Genomic DNA, 24,063 nt, shown 5'->3' on the forward strand with positions numbered 1-24,063 from the left:
TCAACCATCTATCTTGACATTCATTGCCAGGCTACTTTCCAAGTGGAAATGAAGAACATTATCTCCTTCCTATTTATCATTTCACCAAACCAGAGCAGAAATACCTTGATCTGTACACAGCCCAGAGGAAACTGTGTAAAACTAGAAGTACTTGAAGAGTCTGTATCTCCCAAAAACTTTATAATTTTATAATATTCAATTTAGTTCAATTATATTTGAATGATTTGAGAACAAATTATATTTCTCCAAGATTCATAAGACAGAAGACATAAGGAGTACATTTTGCATTTCATTTTATAATCTCCTTCTCATTACAACATTGGGGCTGATGTTCAATTTTTCAATTAAGAATATAGTATTTTTCTAACTAGAAGAATCTTGTATAGGAGTTAGGAGTGTTAAAGCCAGCAAGTCATTGGGCTCCCACTCCAACTGTACTCAAAAAAAAAAAAAATCCATTTTGGATACTAGATTTTCTTTGAAGTAAGACATTCTGTGTTTTTTAAGAGCTTTGAAAAACTCTTAAGTTTTATCATTTTACATATGAGGAGCTGCAAGAAAAGAATGTATAGATCAGAGGCAAAAGGCATGAGTAGGTAATTAAAAATACCAAACTTCACAAGAGATTCTGATATCTAACCCCAGTATCACTGACCCAAGTTAAATACTTAGAGGAAAATTATGAAAGAACTATACACAATGCATTATTATCAAAGCAACATGAAATGAATATCCATACAAGAAGCCAACAGTAAAGAATATCTCAAAAAACTGTTTTGATTAATTAATTCAACATGTTTTTATGTCTTTTTAAAAACCAGTCCCCAGTTTGAAAACTGTATCTGAAGTATATATGAAATTGTACCAACAAACTTACAACTTTTCTTCAGCAACTGATTTCTTAAATAAAGAGAGCCTGTCCCAGTCTCAACTAAAGCCACTATTGAGAATTTCATTTACACAGCAATTAGATACAGGCACTAAGTCCAGCTCTGGAGACAGGGCTACAGGATTCCCTAGCTCCTGTGGAGCGGTGCTGTTTATCACACTGAAAGGAGTACAGTATTCAATGAAACTTCTTGAGTTTAGGGACAGTGCCCAGGCCCAGAGTTCAAGACCGACAACCAAAGAAAGAACAAAAGAACGGAAGGAAGGAAGGAAGGAAGGAAGGAAGGAAGGAAGGAAGGAAGGAAGGAAGGAATTTTTCTACCAAATAAATGGAGGCAACTGGAGGAAACATAAAATGAAACAACTTCAATTTGTTTACACTTCCCGTCTATCAAGCTAGCATCATTTCTCAGTGCATACAACTCCACAATGGGTGTGTTACCAGGTGGGGAATTTTGGAACAGATTCCTCTCATTGACATCTTTTTTAAAACAATGTTCACAAATCTCATTTTCCAATCCTATTTCCCTCTACTCTCAACCAACCAGAAAAAATAAAAATAAGCATATTTACATTGCACATTTTCTAAATGTTAATCTGCAGGTGGTCTGTGACAACTATTCATCTCCCAATCTTATTAAAGTCTACATTACAAAAGAAAGCATTTGTAAACTGAAAAAGTTAGAAATCAGTCTATATTATACAAAAAAGATGCGCAGTATAAAATTAAGAAGTCAATATTCTGTAAATTGAATTCTAAGATACCAAGAACCTAAGGTACTAAAGTTATTGAAACTGCTTTGCAAAATCATGTCCATTAACAATGGTACCTGCCTTTGTAGTTCTGTGTTTTCTAAACTACCTCCACTCTTTCAGTCTTTTCTCAAGGCTCTAACTCAATTAAAGAAAGAAAAAAAACCTCATACATCAAGACGGAGGCTTATTGAGTAAGTACTGCAAATTATTTTACTACCACACTATAAATCACTCACTAAGTCCGATATTTTAAAATATGTGTTATAACACTTTCATTTTCTCATTCAAAAAAGGGAGAGTTAGTATGGGGAGTACACACCTGTAATCTCAGCGAGGATCATGAGTTAGACCTGGGATTACATAGGCCAGGCTAGCCTGGGCTATATAGTGAGACTCTATTTCAAACAAAAGGGGTGATGAAGACAATTGAATGTTTTCTGATGTTTCTAAAAGTTTTTTTTTAACACATTGTCAGTCTAACAATATTTTTTGTTACATCTGAATGTTAATTTGTTCATTGGCTGAAGAAATAAATGCCTGACATAGGACTAAGCAATGAGTAGGCAAGGAATACAGAAGCTGGATTTATCCTAGAGAGGCGAGTGAGTGCTGGGGAAGAATGACCAGTTAACCCTCGTGTCTCTGTGTGATTATACACCCACAACAGTTAGCACAGTAGTTTAAAGTTGTTTTGAGCTGCCAAGAAATCATAACTGTAGTAGTTTATAATGTGACATAACAAAGTAAGAGCTGAGAAAGTGAATTCAATTCCTGACTCTGCTAAGAACACAGATACATTTAAGTTCAATTTGACATTGATAGTAGAAAAAAAAACCTGTTTCTATTTAAGAAGAGTGACACCAAGTGGAATAGTCAGAAATACATTTTAGTTTGGTCAGCTCCAGTAGCTCTTTATAATCCAATGTATTTTATTAGTTTCCATGTGTTTGATTAGACAGGTAGTCTTAAATAGATGAACTAAAGCAGTTCTTTTTTTTTTTCAGTTAGAGGGGTATCATAAGATTTCAAAATTCAGTCTCTCAAAACATTAATGGTAAATTAAAGATCGCAAATTCTGGACACATTTGTGCATTAGATTTGTAAATTAATTTAGAGAGAAATTACATTTTTCTATTGTGAAAATACCATACAGAGGGGTTACAATTACATGGGCAAGGTAATGAATACATTTCTTTTTTTTTTTTTTTTTGGTCGGTCATGGGGCTTGAACTCTGGGCTTGGGCGCTGTCCCCGCGCTCTTCAGCTCAAAGCAAGCGCTCTACCACTTGAGCCACAGCACCATTTCCAATGAGTACATTTCTTATCAAGTATCATTGCCTCTTCCTTTGTTTCCCTTTCCTACCCCCCCACATGCCCCCCTTCCCTGCCTACTCCCCCACAAAGTTGTAAAGTTCATTTTTCGACATAATCTCATTGTTGCAATGGGTCCACCTGTATCCCTATTTAAACAATTTGTTTTTTCCCTTCCCCTCCACAAATTATACCAACATCAAATACAGTGAAAACACAGATGCCCCTCAGTAGATGAATGGATCAAGAAAATGTAGTATATATACACAATGGATTTCTATGCCTCCATCAGAAAGAATGACATTGCCTCATTTGTAGGAAATGGAAAGACTTGGAAAAAATTCTATTAAGTGAAGTAAGCCAGGCCCAAAGAAACATAGGTCCCATGGTTTCCCTTATTTGCAATAACTAGTATATGTCTGAGACAAGCAGAAATGGTCAGATAAGTTGTTGTTAGGCGAAATGAATCCCAAGATAAGGATTCAAACATTTTTTTCTTTCTTGCAATTGTTTCTAACATATTTATAAGAAATTACATCATTATAACAGAAAATCCCCAAGAATATGCAATGTCTCTTATGGAAGATTTTCTTTTAAATTCAGATATTTCAAATTTTGTTCTCTTGTGGTATTTAAAGATTGAACCAAGGTCTGGGGTGAGTATTCTACCATTGAGCTACATACATCCCCAGCCATGGATATTTTAAACTTCTATGTAGTCTCAATTTTCTTTGTCAGAAGACTATATTGTTTCTACTTTTGGTAGAAAAAATTTCCTTGCACACCAAAATCATTAAATTATTATGAATTTTCTTCTAACACTTGTATGGTTGCATTCTTTGTACTTAATTTTCTAATCCATTTGCTAGAGATTTTGGTATGAGCTTTGGGAAAGAGATTACTTTTAGCTAGTTATCTCATTAAATCATTAAATTATCTAATCATTTAAATGACTTAAAATGCCATGATATATTTACATATATGTTTCAATTTATTTTACATTTTTAAATTATTATTTTAATAAGGATGGGTTATTAAATAAGTGCTATAAAGAATTTTACTACCATAGTATGTTCCCTCCCTAATTATTAGTCTCTGAAATATATAATACCTTGTTTTTCTTATTTAAATGGGATAGATTAGCCAGAAGGTGGTACACATTTGTAACTACTTGGGAGACAGAGTGAGGAGGATCTTGAGTTCAAGGCCAGAGTACAATACACAGCAAGTTCTAGGCCAGCCCAAGCTCATTTTGTATAAATTTATAGTGTGATTAATCAGTACATAGACAGAATGTGTAGTGATCAAAGCAGAGTAGTTGGCATTTCTATCTCCTTAATATTAAAAAATAATTAAGATATAATCATTGTGCATATGTGTACTGATCAAGTTAGGGCAACTGATCAAGTTATGCTAATTATTACTCAAAAGTATGGGTAAAGATACACAGAAATGAAACCTTTTGCACACTTGATTGATGAGAATGTAACCTTCTTACAGAACAATATGGAGATTCCTCATAAAAATTAAATAGAATTACCATATGATTCAGCTAGCCCACTTCTGAGTATAAAGCCAAAGGAACTGAAGTTAGCATACAGAGATCTGTTATCATGTTTGCTGCTGCCCTATTCACAATAGCTAAAATGTGCAATCAATTTAGATGTCTACAAGTGGGTGAATAATATGTGTTTGTGTGTCACTATATTATGTGTATACATATCTATATATAAATAAGGATCTTATATCATTTATAGCAAAACAGATGGACCTGAAGGATAGTACAGTAAGCGAAATAAGTCAGACACAGAAAGACAAATATCACATTTTCTCTCTTATGTGAATGCTAAAAAGTCAATTTGCATGCAAAATAGTGACCATTATAGAGTGGGATGGGGCAGAGGGGAGAGGGGAAAGCGGCTAGATAATGAGTTCTACCACACAGATAGGGGAGATAAGCTTTGGTACTTTAATGCACAGTGGAGTGATTACTGTTTGTAATGCCTTATTATTTGTTTGATGAGCAAGTAGAACAAAGGTGTTGGAGATGCCTCACTGCAATACTTTTATGAGTACTACACACATATTTCTGTTACTGACCAATGTATTTCTGTGAATATATCATTCTATTCTGATTCCAATAGCATACTCCTAGTTGTTTTCTATTTAAAATCATTGGAACTATTGTCCCTTTTCTTCCCTTCCTTGTCATCATCCTTTTTCAACACCTTCTTAGTCATCTTTCCACATTTTCTAGACTTTGTAATCATTTTGTCAAATGTTTCCAAAATAGTCTCATTGGGGGGGCTGGGAAGGTGGCTCAGTGGTAGAGACGCTTGCCTTGCATGCATGAGGCCCTGGGTTCAATTCCTCAGCACCACATAAGCAAAAAGAAAAAAGCTGGAAGTGGTGCTGTGGCTCAGTGGTAGAGCACTAGCCTTGAGCCAAAGAGCTGAGGGACAGCGTCCAGGCCCAGAGTTCAGGTCCCACAACCAAAAAAAAAAAAGAGTCTCGTTGGGCTTTGGATTGTGATTGTATCATACTTTATTTGATAATAGGGGATAGATACATTTAAAGACTTCCAGAAAAGCAATGTTTATATCAATACTTTCAATCTCTGGAACATTTTTAAGAGTTTGCATGCTCCCTGTGTTTTATTCCCAGCTAAATTATATTGTCTGCTTCCACAAAGGAATGCCTCCTATACTATCAACTATGCAAAGATGTTGAAAAGAACAAGGTCAAAAAGTGAGTCTCAGAATATCCAACATTATAACCTTCCTGCATTGTAACGGCAGTGTGCTTGTGAACATTCCAACAGAAGTTAATTACTTTAACTGTCCTGCATATTTCTCTTATTCACAAGAATATCATATCTTGTGAGTCAGCATTACTGATACTGGCTAAATCTGTTATTTCTTACGATATTTCTAGTCACTCCAGGAACTTTGTGATAAGCAGTAGGTTCATCTGCTTGAACACAACCTGCTATGAATGACCCCATTCCAATGACACTCATTCAGTCTCAGCATCTACAAACACTCACACATACTTTATACTTAACTTGTGACTACAAGCAAGCACTAAAGAGAAAAAGAAGAGTGGAACAGTTCAGGTACTTTAGAAGGCTGAATGGCTCAAAAATACTCAAATTATTTCGACAATGCTAGCTTGACTCCTGGAATGTTTATATGGACACAGATCATTTAAAGTCTCACTGGAGTTGAAAAGACATTACCTTTGCCCCACAGTCGGCTCCTTTCTGAATACAAAATCCAATGAATCGTGGATCTGCAACCTTTACCAATATGTTGTCCACACAATAGACATGAATGCTCCAAATGCCTCTTTGCTCCATATCCTCAACAATGTTCTGGGCTGCAAGAGCCCGATAGAGACCACCATTTCCATCTGGAAAATAAAACAGCCCTTAACTAGCACAGCAAAAACCTATTGGGGGTAACCTGATGTTTCCAAATTGAGATGATGTTCTCTGAGAAACAGTTTTGTATTGAACCAAGAAAACTTAATATCCAAAAGGATATTCAGGTGTCAAAAAAGTGTGTATGAAGCCAGGTGCTGCTGGCTCACGCCTGTCATCCTAGCTACTCAGAAGGCTGAGATTTGAGGATCGCAGTTCAAAGCCAGCCTGGGCAGGAAAGTCCATGAAACTCTTATCTCCAATAAACCACCAGAAAACCGGAAGTGGTGCTGTGGCTCAGTGGTAGAGCGCTCTCCTTGAGCTGAGAGCTGAAGGACAGCAACTCAGGCCCAGAGTTCAAGACCCACGACCAACAAAAGAAAAAAAAAAGTGTTTATGATGTTCAGTTAGCTAAGTTAAAGAGAACAGAATAACATTACTAACATTACTAATATAGAACCAGACAACCCTAAAAACTAAATATTTATTTTTAGCTCAGCCTCTTTTAAATACATAGCCCATAATATATTATGCAGTGTAAAATTATTTATCAAGCAATGATTATTTCATTAAAGTCTTATTAATATTTATACAATTCAAATCAGCTCTATATTTATAGGCCCCAAACTGAAAGTCTCACCTATTTTAAAAATAAGAAGACATGAGTATTTTATACTAAGAATAGTAAACTAAAAGAAGAGGCAGTCACATGTGGCTCAAAGTGATAGAGCACTAGCCTTGAGACAAAAAGCTCAGGGACAGCACTCAGGCCTGGTGCTGGTGGCTCACCCCTTTAATCCTAGCTGTTCAGGAGGCTGAGATCATGTGAGGATTGTGGTTCAAAGCCATCCCAGGCAGGAAGGTCCCTGAGACTCTTACCTCCAATTAACCATTAGAATACTGGAAGTGGCACTGTGACTTAAAAGTAGTAAAGTACTAGCTTTCAGCAAAAGAGCTCAGGGGCAGCGCCCAGGCCCTGAGTTCAAGCCCCAGACCAAAATAAATAAATAAATAATAAAGATTTAAATTAATTAATTTAAAAGAAGGTATTGATAAAGGATTTAAGCTGAAATAACAGCCTGGATTTGGAGAGCACCACTGTTAATATTACTGTTCTTCCTTTTTAGTCTTTCTTCTAGGTGCAGAGTCACACAGATATGCCTATGTCAACAGGTTTATTTTTGTAGTTGAGATCCTATCGGTTTCACTGTATGTGGATATACAAACAGCAGGCTCCCCAGTTCCAGTGGGGGCCATTAACAACCTACAATGCATGTGATCTTCCTGGAACCATGCAAAGCAGTGCCCCTAATCATAGTATAAAGTTCTGAACTTGTGCTCTCTCTACCTACTGAAATTATTTCTCTGTTCTATTTAATGTCACTAAACAATTCTTTTTATTCTTTAAAAAATGAAAAGAATTTGTAAGAATTTTTCATTTTCAAACTGTAATTTAGCCTCTTTTTCTCTCCTTTTTGCTGTGCGAGGCATGGGAACCCAGGGCTTTACATACACTGGCCAAGACTCTCACTAACTAAATAATAGATATTCTCTAATTTTGTACTACATATAATAAATAAGGTAGTCATAGACACTGCTGCAAATATAAAATACTGGGAGAAGAGAGTGAGTATCTTGAATGCTATCTAGGACAGACATCTATTAAAAAAAAAAAGGAAAGAAAAAAATTCTTCTGCTCCATCAATGGATAGTTGCAGCTTTTAAAATCGTTGGTAAGTTGCAAAAAATTAAAAAAATATTCATTTTTTTGAACATCCAAATTGCCCATGCTAAAAAGAAAATTTTAAAAAAGTAATAATAGCTTGGTAAGAAATGTACGCATTATCCTGCCCATGTAACTGTAACTCCTCTGTACAGTATGTTCACAAATAAAATTAAATTAAATTTAAAAAAAAGTAATAATAATCATCATTACTATTTTCAGCCACCATTAAATAAGAATGATTGCAAACCTGGAGCCATAGAGACTTTATTTTTCTCTTCCAAAATTATTTTCCCATCAAAACTCATAGCAGGCAGCATTCCCTGCTGAAAAAAGATCACATTTTCTTTGTTCAAACCAAAGTACTTGTGCTTTGTGAAGAACTCCTTTGTAGATTCCATTGTTCTGCCACTGGTCATTATGTACCTTGCAAAAGAAAAATAGATTTCCTAAGCAATAGTGTTATGTGAATTAGGGCAAAGTAAAGTGTCATCTATTTCCTATGTTAAAGAATAGCTATGAGAGCATTTGTTTATTTTGACTTCCTTCATCTTTTTCTTGGAGAAGACACATTCATTAGCTGCAGCTGCTACTTACAGGAAATTTCTTTTAGCAAAATTGATGAAATTAACTCTGATATATAAAATAAATATAACAGAACTAACCATTTCCTGTAGCATAGAACCTATAATGGGCTTAAGTAAACATGTGGAATACTGTCACATTCTACATTTATAACTTCTTCTTTAAATAGACAAAAAGGAGGACTGTGATATAATAATCACTGACATAATGATGTCAGTGATTCTCTTGATAAAAAATTGAAATAGAGGGCTGGGAAGGTGGCTCAGGGGTAGAGCACTTGCCTTGCATGCATGAGGCCCTAGGTTCGATTCCTCAGCACCATATAAGCAAAAAGAAAAAATCTGGAAGTGGCGCTGTGGTTCAAGTGGTAGAGCGCTAGCCTTGAGATGAAGAGCTGAGGGACAGTGCCCAGGCCCAGAGTTCAGGCCCCACAACTGGACCCAAAAAAAAAAAAAAAAATTGAAATAGAATCTAAACTCTGTTCACCTTTCATTAACAATCTCAAAAGAATAATTATACATGCTGTGTCTCAAAAATTTAATTCATACTGGTATGACAAAGGAGAAAACCACAATTAGAAGGCAGGTGCTGGTGCTCATGCCATAATCTTAGCTTTTCAAGAGGCTGAGGCCTGAGGATCTTGGTCTGAAGCCAGTATGGGCAGAAAAGTCCTTGAGACTCATATCCAATAAAAAACCAAAATGCCAGAAGTAGAGTTGTAGCTCAAGGCTCAAGTGGTAGAGCACCAATCTTAGCAAAAAGCCAAGCAAGAGCACAAGGCCTTGAGTTCAGGCCTCAGTATCATTATGAAATTAACTAAATAACACAGTTAGAAACTTCGGTAAGAATGCTGCCTTACTAGAACATAAACTACATGTAAGTAGAGATTTTTGTCCAGCATAGTTAATATAACATTTAGTATCAGGCACTCAACTACTAGTTGATGAATGAAAGAAGAATAAGAAAAATAGTAAAAAAAAAAAAAAAAAAAAAAAAGTATGATTTTCTATTATAGCAAATATGTCTTTTTAACAAATCTGAGTATTTTAAACTTTGTGTTCAAAATATAGCAGATACATCTACTTAACAAATCCTTCTGGGTATTCTGAACTTTGGGAATAATTTAGAAAATGACAAAAGATATTGCCAAATTTCTCTCTATTAAAAAAAATAGAAATTCTAGTCTTGAAGAGACTTGAGAAAGAGAAGAAAAATCCAACAGGATAGTAGGAAGCCAGGGTTGACAGAAGAATGCTGGCTGTTTACAACACAGTTGTCCCTCAACAATCTCATGAGAATCAAGATGAAAAAACAGTTCCCAGTAGTATAGTATTTGTTTTGAAAAGAGCTAGAAAAGCTGGGGGGGGGGGAATACCAAACAAAAAACAAAAAAGGATATCTTCAAAGGAATCAGAGAGTTCCAGAAGCAATATGGATTTCAACTAAAGTCCCAAGGAGGAAGAATCTTTCAAAGAGGAATTAAGGATCTCTAGCTGTCTTGACCTGAGAGTATTTTCTGATCTGGGACAGACTACTGGTGAAGAATCTGCACTTGGACCACAGCTGCAGAGAAGAAAGGCACAGACCTCTCATTGGCCACGTAGGAATGAAATAACAAGATTGGGGACTTGAGACTGTCAGACACACACAGCTGGTTTCCCCCTCAAAACATACTAACTTCCAAAACTGCTCTGTGTAAGGGATGAAAAAAACTAAACCAAATACTCTTTCAAAACACAGCAGAATTTCCTGTGATCTCTTGGTGCTTAAGAGACAAATACTGTCCAAAGTAGAAGTCCTGAGAACATAGCACACAAGTAGAAGCTAAAATGTTTGACCCATAGAGGAAAAAAATCAGTGTAGCTTTTGTCTGATGTGTGTGTAATGGTAATGGGACAAGAACTAGATAACCTGGTTCTTAAGGACACAAGTTGTTTGACTGAGAAAGCCCATGGGGCACCCAGAGCCATGGCTAATAACAGACCATATCATCCTGAACACTTGGATACTAAAGATAAGAAAGAATCCCAAATGCTTTCTCAGAGTAAGAAAAAAAAAAGTATTACAAGTCAGGATGGCATTAAACATATCAACAACAATGCTAGATATCAGAGATCAACATCTTCCAATTTAACAAGAAAGCTGATTTTCAATTAGCAATTTAATTCATAGTACATTCAGTAGAACTAAGTCTACTGAGTACCTACAAGTACTGTTAAAGATACTTGCAGATGTAAAAGTTAGAGATGAGTGTATATTGCTCAAGCCATCTCTATAGCTATTATATAATATATATTGTATATTATATACAGTATATAATACATAACATGCACATATACAATACATAGTAAATTTTAACTCCTAAGAAAATCAGTAAAAATAGGAAATATATTAGGGTTGGAGGCATTTGATATGGCAACTGCCAAAGAGTATAAAGCATAAGATGGCAAAAGAAATAAAAGGAGAGAAAATCATGTCACCTTATCAATGCACTTTGAATATTATAAAACAATCAATGTTTCAAACACTCCCATAAAACATCTTACCATGGAATGATGCATTTGTTGCCACAACATTTTTCAGCTAACTGCTGTAGTTTCAAGATACGTTCGGCTTGAATTTGAAAAAGTGTCTTATGAGATGGCAAACCAACATCATACATCCCCTTGGGATATGCAACTCCAAGTCTTGTCCCCTGCCCACCAGCTAGAAGAAGAACTGCCACTTTGTTCTGAGAAATCTGGGAAAGTCCTAGAAAAAAAAAAAAGTGTCACAAAACATTTACAAACATACAAAGATATAAGCATAGACTCACCTATCTGCATGAAGTAAGAGAATAAGGAATCTTATTCTCATGGATAGCTATCATTTCAATAAAACCACTTTTATCATCAAAGCGATTAAATTTATATACTATAATGAATAAAACACTTTTTTAATGAAAGTATCAGGAATCAAGGACTAAGGACTGCTACAAAGGTTTTGCAAGAACTTGGCTACTTTCTGGTTGTGCTAAGAAGAAAGGGTAAAAGAAGGTGCCAAGGTTCCAAAGTCAATGAAGATGCTACTAAAATTACTCCCAGCCTATAATCAATAAACACACAAATATACCAGGCAAACTATCACACCATAAACATAAAGAAAAGAAATTTTCAGCCAGGAAAGAATAAGTACAGCATAATAGCTAAGAAACAGTCTCAGAAGTTAGGATACCTGGCCTGAAACCCAGCTTAACTCATTGTTTCAAGAGTCATCCATAGGCTAGGAAATTGTGTAGGGTGTTGGAAGTGTTCTAACTCTTGACTAGGAAAGTAGTTATATTTGTATATACATTTGCATTTTATTGTATTTAATTATACCTCAGTAATATTTATAAAAAATTCCTTCTTTTTCTTTCTTTTTATTATTGTTTTTAAGCAGTTATTCAAAGGAATTGCCATTCTTAATCAATAGGCCAATCTACGGCAGCTCAGAAGAAAATAAAACTCTGAGTCTTTTCACTATTGATTTACTTCTGTATGGAACCCATCAGTTTTCATCAACTGAATACTCAGCAGCAAGTAGTAATCAAACACAATGCTTGAATAAAAATGTTAATCTTTGTACATTGTACACATGTATGGAAATGTCACAATGAATCCCCCCTTGTATATTTAATGTATATTAATTTAAAAATAAAATACATTTTATTCTCTGGACAAAAATAAAGATGGATTTAAGATCTGAATGCAAATACACACACATATGGATAAATATTTGCTTTTGGGGATATATATATATCTACATATCCATATATATATATATATATACTCTAATAGCTATTAAAAGACTGAGGTTCTCCATCTAGATTATTCAAAATAATGCCAAACTCTTGCTAGATCTCCTATCTAAAGCCTATATTTATCACTCAAAGATGGACAATCTCAGCACCAGAAGGCAGAGAACCTTGGAAGGAAAAGGCTGCATGAACTTGTGTCTCTGCAAGCAAGAAAAACTTTAAAAAGTGAAGTAAGACTGCTTCATAGTGTTATTAAAATTTTTAAGAATTCTGTTGATAAACCTAGCCACTGGGCCATAATTACAGGTCAAGCCTAAAATCACACCAAGGGGGATTAATGTGGTTCATAAATAGCCTCATTCAGGTCACATTTTATTGTGAACCAATTTTGCATCATTGCAGAACTGCAAATAGAAAACTGCTGCCCCACAGCCCTGAATTAGAAAGATTTCTGAACATCTTGTTTTCAAGTTCCAGATACCTATTTTGGACATAGATCTTTGATCTTTTTGTTCTTACAATCTCCTTACGTGGCACGGTTGTACATTAGATTGCTTTCAGTTATCACAACTCTTGCCATTCTTCCTAACCTTTTCCTTTTACTCTCAGTTCAAAGCTACTGCCTACAGGCAGCTTCAGCCCCTGCTCACCTGGATTCCAGCCACACCAATCTACTGATTTCTATCACTTCCAACCATTTCACAAAACAACTCTGAAGAAACTTCTTTTCCTTGGATCACTTCCCCAAACTATTGCTCCATCCCAAGTTTCTAATTTTTTCAGTTGTAAAATGTTGCAAATCAGAAGCTTATAGTGGCCTCATCCTTTATTCACATGTGTTTTGTTTTGTCTTTGCCCCAAAGCTGGATTTCCAAGCTTTCTTCCACTCTTTTATCTGTGGGCCAGATAACCAATCTGGTCACTTCATAACTGGTATTGACATGCTTTCCACAACAACATACATTTACCTCTCCTCTCCCTGCAACAACTATTATAATGAATTCTAACATAATCCATGTGCATTTGGAATAAAATGGGGTTTCTGAATTAACTTCTTTCTATGTACTCATCCCACTTACAAGCAGAGAAACAAGTGGAAACAAGTTGTCCCTGGAGTATTAAGGTAAGAGGCCATTCAAAAACAATAGCTGCAGCTGTGCTGCTCAGAGTATCAACTGCAGATACCCTGGCTAAAGTAGTCATCTACTACAGAAAGTGTGGCGCTCTAAAATTAGTGTATGTCTTATGACAGATAAAACATTGCTCAAAATGAAGTGGGAAAATACAATCCAGTAAACTTTGGGGGAAATGTATAGCAATGCTACAATGTTTCAAAATATATGTGACAGTGTTTCAAATACCCTATGGGGGAGCACTGATACAGAAAATGTTAAGGATTGTAACACTAACTCCCAACAGTTTCACACATGTGAAACTTGGGAAATTAAGAACTTGTGTCATAAACTTGTGTAGAAATGATCAGAAACCTAAGAGGTATGTCACTGTATCATCCTTTTCAACCTTTCATTATAGGACACAGAAGTTAATATTTTTTTTCTACCAAAGAAACTCTAACACAAACCAAAACAGGGTCTAAAAAAAAATTAAATAAAGGCGGAGTGAGCCATGTCCAGGGCTGGAACACATGTCTCTCTTTGGAGAGTCACGTATTATGAGGCCAAGAGATTATGTGCACTTTTCCTACCATTTGCAAGAAACAGAAAAGAGTTTACAGTCAAATGTTAACACAATAACTCCTGCTTGAACGAGTTCTTCCTATAAACTTTAACTTGGGGGCATGCACCTCAAACAGGGAAAGCAGCCCAAGTATGTTTGAAGCAGAGCACACTAGAACTTATTCAGTACTCCAAGGACAAGTAGAGTGACATCTACTAGCTGTTCAACTAGCAAAACTAAAGGAAACTACCCAAGAAAGCTACTCAGAGGAAATATTTTATCTTTAAGTTTTAATCATATATTATAGCTGAAAGTTTTCCCAAAACCATTAAGTACAAAAAGCAGACTATTTGGGGAACTCTCTAGCTGAACTCATTTTAGAATTTCATTAGCTGGTATAATGGCATTGCCATTTTTTAAAAAAGGAAGTAGAACTGTTGATCAGTGGTAAGAGCTCTACCCCTGAGCAAAAAGGCTCAAAGACAGCACCCAAGCTCTGAGTTCAAGCCCCAGAACTAGCACAATTTTTTTAATTTTTAAAAGACCATATAGCCAGGTACTGGTGGTTAATGTCTGCAATCCTAGTTACACAGGAAGCTGAGATCTGAGGATCACAGTTCAAAGCCATCCTGGGCAGGAAAGTCCATGAGATTCTTATCTCCATTTAACCAGCAAAAAGCCGGAAGTGGAGTGGAGCTGTGGCAAGTGGTAGAGCACTACCCTTGAGCAAAAAAGCTCAGAGACCGTGCCCAGGCCCTGAAATGAAGCCCCAGGACTAGCATGCATGTGCACAAGCACACTCACGCACATGCACACACGTGCGTGTGCACGTGCACACAAACACAAACACACACACACACACACACACCAGCTTCATGTAAAGATCAGGTTCACAAAATAGGAAAAGGCAGAACTGCTCTAATGGTGGGGCGATGAAGGGAATAGAGGTCTACTTAGGCTCTATTTCCCCTCTTTTATGAGCTAGCCTACCCAGAAGTGAAACTCTAGTACTTTCTGGCAGGCATTCTAGAAAGATGTCAATTATGAGCCCAGAGAAAGAAACAGAGAGGTATACAAAAGGTTATTAGTGTCAGTTATGCTTCTTTTTATAGTGGAGGGGAGGAGTTGTGGTGAGAAGTGAGAAGTCAACTAGTGGAAGACAAAATAAAAATAGCAATGATAGAGTAAATGTAAAAATACCCCTCTGTACAGCAACTTTACAATAAAATAAAAATTAAAAGAAATTGTTGTACATATATAAAAGTAAACAGGCACACATCCAGGTACTGATTTGAGTACATAAAAACAAACTTGATGAGGTTATAAGCAATTGCTGTTTTTATGCTAATTTCTGCATAATGTCTTTTTAAAAGAACAGAAAAGGGGGCTGGGAAGGTGGTTCAGTGGTAGAGCGCTTGCCTTGCATGCATGAGGCCCTGGGTTCAATTCCTCAGCACCACATAAGCAGAAAAAAGAAAAAAGCTGGAAGTGGCACTGTGGCTCAAGTGGTAGAGTGCTAGCCTTGAGCTGAAGAGCTGAGGGACAGCGCCCAGACACAGAGTTCAGGCCCCATGACCAGACCCAATAAATAAATAAATAAATAAAAATAAAAAGAACAGAAAATTATTAATTGAATCTGTTCAATCACACTTGGGAAAATGAAATCTGCATTTGACAACAAGCATGTACACATACTCAAGGGCTTTGACTACAATATATAGAAAATTTCTACTTAAAATACAGCTCTCTACTGTACCAAACAGCTATAGATGAGCTATTCTGCCATCCAAGAGTTCAAATTAGGGCTAGATATGAGAACAGATTCTATTACAGTTTAGAATAAAAATTTTTGAGGAGATTCAACAAACATTATTGACCAGTTTGTCACAGCAAATTCTCTTCTACATGATATTGGACATAGAATTGAGCAAGACGTAGGTGTCTCTCTTCAAGTGTTTACAATGTAATGAGGGAAAAAAATGAAGAAGTCCTTCTGTAAGGCAGAATGAGATGCAAGAATGACAACTAATTCCAACATGAACACTGACAAAATGGTCATGCAGCAACAACAGGTATGATGAATGTTAAAGAATGAGTGTTAAGCCGGGCGCTGGTGGCTCACATCTGTAATCCTAGCTACTCAGGAGGCTGAGATCTGAGGATCTCGGTTCAAAGCCAGCCAGGGTAGGAAAGACCGTGAGACTCCTATCTCCAATAAACCACCAGAAAACCGGAAGTGGCGCTGTAGCTCAAGTGGTAGAGCACTCGCCTTGAGCTGAAGAGCTGAGGGACAGTGCCCAGCAGGCCCAGAGTTCAAGCCCCACGACCAACAAAAAAAAAAAAAAAAAAAAAAAAAAAGAATGAGTGTTAAAGGGCTGGGAATGTGGCTTAGTGGTAGAGCACGTGCCTAGCATGCATGCAGCCCTGGTTCGATTCCTCAGTACCACATAAACAGAAAAGGCTGGAAGTGGCACTGTGGCTCAAGTGGTACAGTACTAGCTTTGAGCAAAAGAAGCTCAGGGAAAGTACCCAGGTCCTGAGTTCAAGCCCCAGGACTGGCAAAAAAAAAAAAAAAAGTGTAAAGTCCTGTAAGCAGCAGATCCACTGCATTAAACTATTCTAAAACATGACCTAACAAGGAATCCTGGCTAGGTAGAGAAAAAGCAAAGGCCAGACCAAGCTGAGAATGAACCTTAGAAAAGACAGAAAAGGCATAATATAATGATCAGGGAGAGGTAAATGATTTGGCTTGGGTAAAATATGTGGGGCAACAGAAATAGGGAAAATACAGAAGAAAACAAGGTTAAAAATATACAAGCAAGGGACAAGGCCATGGCAGGTTTTGACATTAAACTATCTTAAATTATAGCTTAACCTGTGCTAGGCAATTTCAGAAAAAAGAAATCTAGCAGAAGTATGGAAATTGAGGACAGAGATTGGAGACACTTCAGCTATTTTAGGAAGATAGCTTAAGGCAGCATGAGAGTCAAAGTATTAATTACCTGATTTAGCTACTTAAACAGTTTCTGTACGTCTCATAAAAACCTACATAATAGGATACACCCAGTACCTTCGTTTTCCCAGGCCTGGAGCTGATCTTGATCCCTGGTAGCACTGCCCAACACCTCTCGAGGGACAGGTTCCATCCGTGCATCCACTTTTTCTTGGTGAGATGACTGGTTAAATCCTTCAATGGCCTTTTGGAAAAAGAAGTTCAGCTCCTCAAAGTTCATGGCCTGGAGCTCTTCATAAAGTTCTACCTGTTGAGCTTCTTCCAGCTCATTCCAGAACTGCAGCAGGTGTTCTTGCCCAGCCTTGGACAACCTGAGTTTGAGGTCATTAGCATTCATAGTGCTTTGACAGCTAAGTTTTGTGAGAACAGGTGTGGGATTGCTGCAGCTGTAAACCTAAAAGAAAAAAATGAATTAATAGCAGAACAAAGTTCAAGCTCCAAACCTGAGAGATTGTTCCCTACTAAATTAAGTACAGTTTTGTACTTAATTAAGTACAGCTATGTACATCTAAGTGTTAGGAAATGACAGACCACATTTACTACAGCAGTGGTCCGAGGAAACTATGATGCACAGTTGCACCTGAGCCATCTTAGTGAATGTAAGTACACTCTATGATGCTAACACAGTTATGAAACAGCCGAATGTCATGTTTTAGAACATACTCCCTTTGTTTGATATATGACTACTGGATGTGTAGGAATAGACTTCTGTATTTCTGACAATGTTTGTGATAGACCAAATTTGTTAGATTTGTTAGATAACAACTAGTACCATGTCCCAGGTGCTGTATGAATTCTTTAATTTTTAACATCTATGGTACCTGTGCTGTTGTTGTCATTCATTTAGCACAGAAGAGATGAAGCACAGAGCCACTAAGCAACCTGGCCAGTTGTGGAATGGAACAGAATCCCAGGAAACCTGAGTCCAGGACTCACACTTTTCATTCTTGTTGCCTTTGTACTAGCCTTCTGATCACTAAGCTACTAGTAAGTATTGTAACTATCCTCCTTTTATCTCTAATGATAAAAATCACCATCTAGCTGTGTCTCACAGGAAACAGATTAGGTAGATAAGATTAGGGGGAAAAGCAGAGCTGGGTGTCCATGAGGAGTGACCATGTCTGAGAGAGAAAGCAGTGAGAAAGTGAATGTCTTCTATGCAAACATGGTGTTGGGTAGGGCTAGACTACAAGCTAGGAAGCTATGCAGAGGAATGCAGATCTAACAGAATACATAACAGGCAGCCAACAGCAGATTATTAAACAGGGCACAGCATCGTGCTTTACAGAGATGAAAAAAAAAATATTAGAAATGGCAACAAAAAATTGTAATAAAGGACAAGAAGTAGGGGAAAAAGGTTAAAGACAATTGAAGGTAGAAAAAAAGCAAAGGTATGAACCAGATTAGTTGCAAAAAAAAGGAAGATTGAAAGGGATAAATGTGAGGCCTACTGTAAATCATTACTGCATTTATAACTACTCAAATGAGTTAAGAGGAAAGGAGATACCAAAGAAACCACCCATTCTTCTCTCACACAATAGTGAAAGGTAATATATCAAATTATTCAGAACATAATTCTAGAGTTTGTCTGGGTCACTTAACTTCCTGCTGACTCAGGTGCCTCACTCAGAACAAGACAACCTTCAGGTTGAGATATAGGCAGCTGAAATTTTATCAGTCATTCAGAGCTTCACAAGGGAGACAATGTTCTGAAAATCAGATCACTGTGTCAATCTCATATAGCCTGCTTACTTAGTGTAGCTCAATCACCCAACTGCCTTTTGATGCAATCAAGAGACATAGCATGCACAAAATGTTTGGTGTTGCTGCCAGCATAACATGTATAACACATATACTGTTGCATAGTAAAAAATTTTGATACACAGAATTACACTCCAAAACTATGATAAGGTATAGTACAATAAATATGCAAACCAGTAACATAGACATTTAAAGCCATACAGATTATATGCAACTGTGTTGTTCTTTTACTGGACTGTCAAGGCAGGAGATCCTTATAAATCAGCATCTGCAAACTTACAAGGAAATGTTGTGGCATGCTATGATATTACAAGTGCAATGATGTCATTAGGCAATAGGAATTTTTCAGTTCCATCATAATCTATGGGACCACCATGTTATATTTGGTCATGCTGACTGAGACACTGCTATGTAATATGTGAATGTATAGCTCTTGAGCTGCCCTCCTCATTACGTGAACAGCTTACCCTAGAATTTTCCTTTTTTGATTGTGTGCCAGTCCTGGGGATTGATCTCGGGGTCTGGGCTCTGTCTCTGAGCTTTCTGCTCAAGGGTAGTACTCTACCACATTAGCCATAGCTCTACTTCCAGCTTTCATAACACTTAATTGGAGATAAGAGTCTCACAGACTTTCTGGCCTGGGCTGATTTCAAACCATGATCATAAGATCTCAGCCTCCTAAGAAGCTACGATTACAGGTATGAGCCACCAGCATGCAGCTGAAGTTTCTTTTTAATGTGCAAATAAATATATGGTAACAACTTTAAAAGGAAATTATTAGAAGAGATTAGAAATTAAGATTGTTAGAAATTAGAAATTATTAAGAAGGAAAATTATTAACTTTAGTGTGTTTTTGATCTGGGTGATGTGACATGAAATGAAGAAAGCAACAATGTGCATGCCCACATTCCAGTGTAGGAGACAAAAACATAAAAGACCAGGCAGTACTGGGAGACAAACCTATGAAGAAAAATAAAATGGCAGAAGTGGCTGAGGAACCACAGGATGTTGGATATTTTAGATGGGTGGTGAGGTAGGACATCTATTGATCTGATTTGAGAAAGCATCTGAATGAAGAATAGAGCAGGTCAAGTTAATAATATAGGGGAAAGCATTCTAAGTAAAGAAAAGCAAATAGCCCCAATTCAGGAATGTGCTTGATGCAAGGAAGAGTACAATGAATGAGGCAAAAAAGTCTAGCACAGACAAGGTCAAGTTCAATCTTGTGGTCAAGATGAGGACTCTGGGGTTTGGTAAGCCAAGTAAAACAAGGGAATATCATGATCCAGGGGGCATGGTGGCTCTCACCTGTAATCCTAGCTACTCAGAAGGCTGAGTTCTAAGGATCGCACTTGGAAGCCAGACCAAGCAGCAAAGTCCATGACACTCTTATCTCCAATAAACTGCTCAGAAAAAGCCAGAAGTGGTGCTATGGCTCAAGTGGTACAGCGCTAGCCTGGAGCAAAATAAGCTCAGCAAAATAAGCACCCAGGCTCTGAGTTCAAGCCTCAGAACCAGCAAAATATAAAATAAAGGCATTACAATTGATTTGTATATGTTTTAAGAGTTATGGTACATTTTTAATTTTTGTAATCATATAGGAAAGATAATGGAAAGGGATAGATTTGTATTATTTTCCAAGAAATAGTTTCACTTATAATATTATGCTTGCCCTTGTTTAAGGGAGTATGTTGTAGTGGAAAGGGAAATAGGTAAACAGGTAACCAAAGAACAGGAGATCCTAGTTCTTGGTCCCTCCCCCATCATTTGACCAGCGCAAATAATTTTACTTCCTTGTACAAACCAACCTTTCCTTACGACAACCAACTCTTTCATATAGCCTCAAGAGTCAACAATGAAGAGGGCTTGGTCTACTAAAAAAACACAGACAAGCATATAATACTTTAAGCAATAAGGAAAACTTTCTCTGAAGTCATTAGATTCTCATGCACCTTCAGAGACTTTCGGGGGGAAAAATGGATCTAGACAAATAAGTCAATTCATAAACTTTGCTTTTGACCAGAACATTACAAGATCACATATGCTCATTTATGCCATAGATTATTCATAACAACCATAACTTGAGCTTTGGGCAAGTATAATTATCTATGATGTTTACTAGAAGCAACAATAACTACCTCTATATTTTCAATACAGTATCCTGATTCCCACTTATGCTGGTAATAAGGTGTGTGTGTGTGTGGTGTGTTGTATGTAATGGCAAGCAGATAAGAAAACAAAAGAGTTTAAAGACATGGATTTTTATTCTGACAACCAATAGCTGAAAAGAAAATTGAACTTCACTCTAGAAATTATAACAAAACTAGATAGGTACCTCAAGAATAATGTGGTGATAATCCATCATTATCAAATAGATTTTTATTGGAATTTAAGTACCAGCATTAAAGAAATCCAGCATCTCCCTCTGTTCTGGACTCTGTCACTATCTCAGCAGCTCCATGTATGCCCTTTATGTATATGTATTTTAAGCAAACCTCTTACAGATTTTGAAAAAGAGTATTAAGGCTGGGCCATAACCACTGACTGTACCTTTTTAGTGCCAGCTATGTGAGTCACCTAACAGTGACAGCCTAGACAAGAATCTTCAGTTTCCTGCAAACCCTTGGGTTCACACCCAGTGAATCTCACCTCAACTCCCCAAACGTCTGCATCACATAATGACGCGTGTGTCATCTAAGACTTCAGATTTCATGAACATGGCATGGGACCAAACTTGATTTTAAAAAAAAGAAATCTTCTAGGAACCATCTGCTCAACACATGTGTGCTCTCAGCCCTCCAACCCCAGCCTTCTGCTTGGCCAAGTGAAAGGAAACCCAAAAAATCTGAACCTTCTCCTACCACCAGTCTTAATAAAGGGGAGAGCGTTGGTCCAGCTGTCACCTCCCCTACAGTTATCTCCTGTCCTTGTCAGACTTCTCCGTCCCTTCCCTCAGACACTCGAGACACGCCAATCCGCACCCACCTGGCAGTTCCAACGACCACCTACCCCCCTGGAGCACCCCCAGACTTGGCAACTGCCCACAGGTTCTGGCCTGAGACCTCAGGGTTCCAAGGTGAGGGCCCACACCCAACCGCCCTGCCAGGCACCTCTGACTCCAGACATTGGCCCCCACACCCCCCATGCACCCCTTTTCCATTTGGAGCGCCCTCATTCATCCCCGCCGGGCTCTCCAGCCCGCGGCCCAGCCCACACAACCCTCGGGCGGGTGCGGGCGCGGGGACGCGGGGGCGCGGGGGCCGGGGACGCAGCGCAGGGCGCGGGCGGGCTCCCGTGTGGCCCGGCACCTTCCCACGGCGCGCGTGTCCACCTCTGCGCGCGCACGCGCGGCGCGGGAGCGTGCGTGTGGAGGGGCTGCGCCCCACGCCCACCCCGGGTCCCGACTGAGACCCCTACCTCCTCTCTCCCAGCGACTGCAGCTCGACCCGGCTCCAGCTCCCACAGCTCGGCCACACATTGGCGTCCCGCGCCCGCTCCGAATATATACGCTCATCCGGGGGTGGGGGTGGGGAGCGGCGCGGGCGGTGCACGGAGCGGAGAGGAGCGCGGGCCCGGCCTCCCCGCCCCTCGGGCCGCGTTGAGTGGTTGCGGGGAGGAGCGGAGGCCGAACGCCCCGACACGTCAGCTCAGGAGTGCAGGCCACCGGGAGGGTGCCCGAAGGGCGGGGGGACGTGGGGCGGGGACTCCGCGCGTCACTCACTCTCTGGCCCAATGAGACAGCCGGGAGTCCTGTCAGTCTGCGGCACCGCCTCTCCACGCACAGGCGGGGGGCGGAGTCAGCTGCGTCCACTGGCAGGAGCGGGGCCCGGCCCAGCGCAAGGACAACGCTGGCGGAGGATCAGCCTGGCGGCTCCCAGAACCTCGGGTCCACCCAGGGCTGGGCCTGAAAAACCATCGCCAGACTAAGAGTCCATGGCTCCTAGGCGCCTTGCTGGCCGCGGCACGAAGGGCAAGCCCTAGCCAGAAGCGGAGCAGTTGGGCCGGCAGCGGTGTCATCGGTGGCGGATTCCCGAGCACCTCCCCGAGCCCGAGCCGACGGGAAAGAGGACCTGACCCCGGGCTGGCGGGAAAGAGGCCCCTACCTGACCCTGGGCTGGTTTTTGGTTCTCTAACTCTGCCAGAGCCCCGACTTCCTCCGTGGTGGTGTTGAGTCCCACGCGGGCGAAGCCAGGCCAGTTTCCTTATGCACAAATGCACGTGGAAGTAAAGCAAAGGAGGAAGAGTCCAGTGAGAGGGATCGCAGGGCCCCGTGGGCCCGGGGTCGGCTGGCCACCAAAGTGGTGTGTGGACTGGTGACCTCCAGGGCTGATGTGTAACAGTCCTGTTACACAAGCTTCTGTGGTATGCACACGTGGGTTATATAAATACACGCAGGTTAAAATGTGTGTTTAGTGTGTGTCACTTCGCAGTTTTTGCAGCAAGCCCTTTAAGAAGTGTCAAACCTACCTAGGCCTAAGTTGGCCTCTATCAGAGAAATTCAGGCATGTAGGTGTCCTTCTCTGTTAATGTCTGGGTGTAGGGCTGGGGTTCTTCTTCGATGTTTCCATAACTTTCTCTTTATTTTTATAAGAACTCTAGAATCGGGGCTAGGAAGGTGGCTCCATGGTAGAGCGCTTGCCTTGCATGCCTGAGGCCCTGGGTTTGATTCCTCAGGACCACATAAGCAAAAAGAAAAGAGCCAGAAGTGGTGCTGTGGCTCAAGTGGTAGAGTGCTAGCCTTGAGCTGAAGAGCTGAGGGACAGTGCCCAGGCCCAGAGTTCAAGCCCCACAACCGGACCCCCCCCCAAAAAAAAAAAACAACTAAAACTCTAGAATCGCGTTGTCTAATTTATAAACATAATTTGTAAATTAATAAGTTATTTTTCGATGTCATAGGCACCTTTGGGAGCTTTCAAAAGTTTGTGTGATTGCCCAAACGCAAAAGAAACTCAGAGCACATGGCAGGTTTCCAGGAAAAGGATTAAGGAAGGGTGTAATCAAAAAAAACAGTTTGCTTGTGCGAAGTTTCCAGTCACAATACTATCACCTAAGCTGTCAATGCCACCAACAGCTTTGTTTATGTTGGAAGCTGTACCTCCCTAAGAGGCACTGTTTTTTTGTTTGTTTGTTTTTTCTGGTGCTGAAACTTA

At 39.1% G+C, this 24,063-nt stretch overlaps 1 protein-coding gene across 5 annotated transcripts in view; it reads right to left on the reverse strand.

Moving 5' to 3' along the window:
• Nucleotides 1-23,091, reverse strand: part of Uap1 (UDP-N-acetylglucosamine pyrophosphorylase 1) — a 32,274-nt gene extending 9,183 nt beyond the window's left edge. For 2 of the 5 annotated variants that reach the window (XM_070034207.1, XM_070034206.1), the window contains exons 1-4: nucleotides 17,210-17,546; nucleotides 11,231-11,435; nucleotides 8,350-8,525; nucleotides 6,194-6,366 (exon numbers count right to left, since the gene is read on the reverse strand). In XM_070034207.1, coding sequence (XP_069890308.1) covers nucleotides 6,194-6,366; nucleotides 8,350-8,525; nucleotides 11,231-11,435; nucleotides 17,210-17,489 — 834 coding nt within the window. In that variant the 5' untranslated portion in view covers nucleotides 17,490-17,546. Of the gene's footprint in view, nucleotides 1-6,193; nucleotides 6,367-8,349; nucleotides 8,526-11,230; nucleotides 11,436-17,209; nucleotides 17,547-22,330; nucleotides 22,529-23,016 lie in introns of those variants that run through there. The other 3 variants (XM_070034209.1, XM_070034208.1, XM_070034210.1) reach the window with 3 other exon arrangements.
• Between the last annotated feature and the right edge of the window lie 972 nt (nucleotides 23,092-24,063).

Source organism: Dipodomys merriami, unplaced genomic scaffold (assembly GCF_024711535.1).
Source record: "Dipodomys merriami isolate MVZ:Mamm:240054 unplaced genomic scaffold, mDipMer1.0.p SCAF_24, whole genome shotgun sequence".
In the NCBI taxonomy this organism is placed as follows: Eukaryota; Metazoa; Chordata; class Mammalia; order Rodentia; family Heteromyidae; genus Dipodomys; species Dipodomys merriami.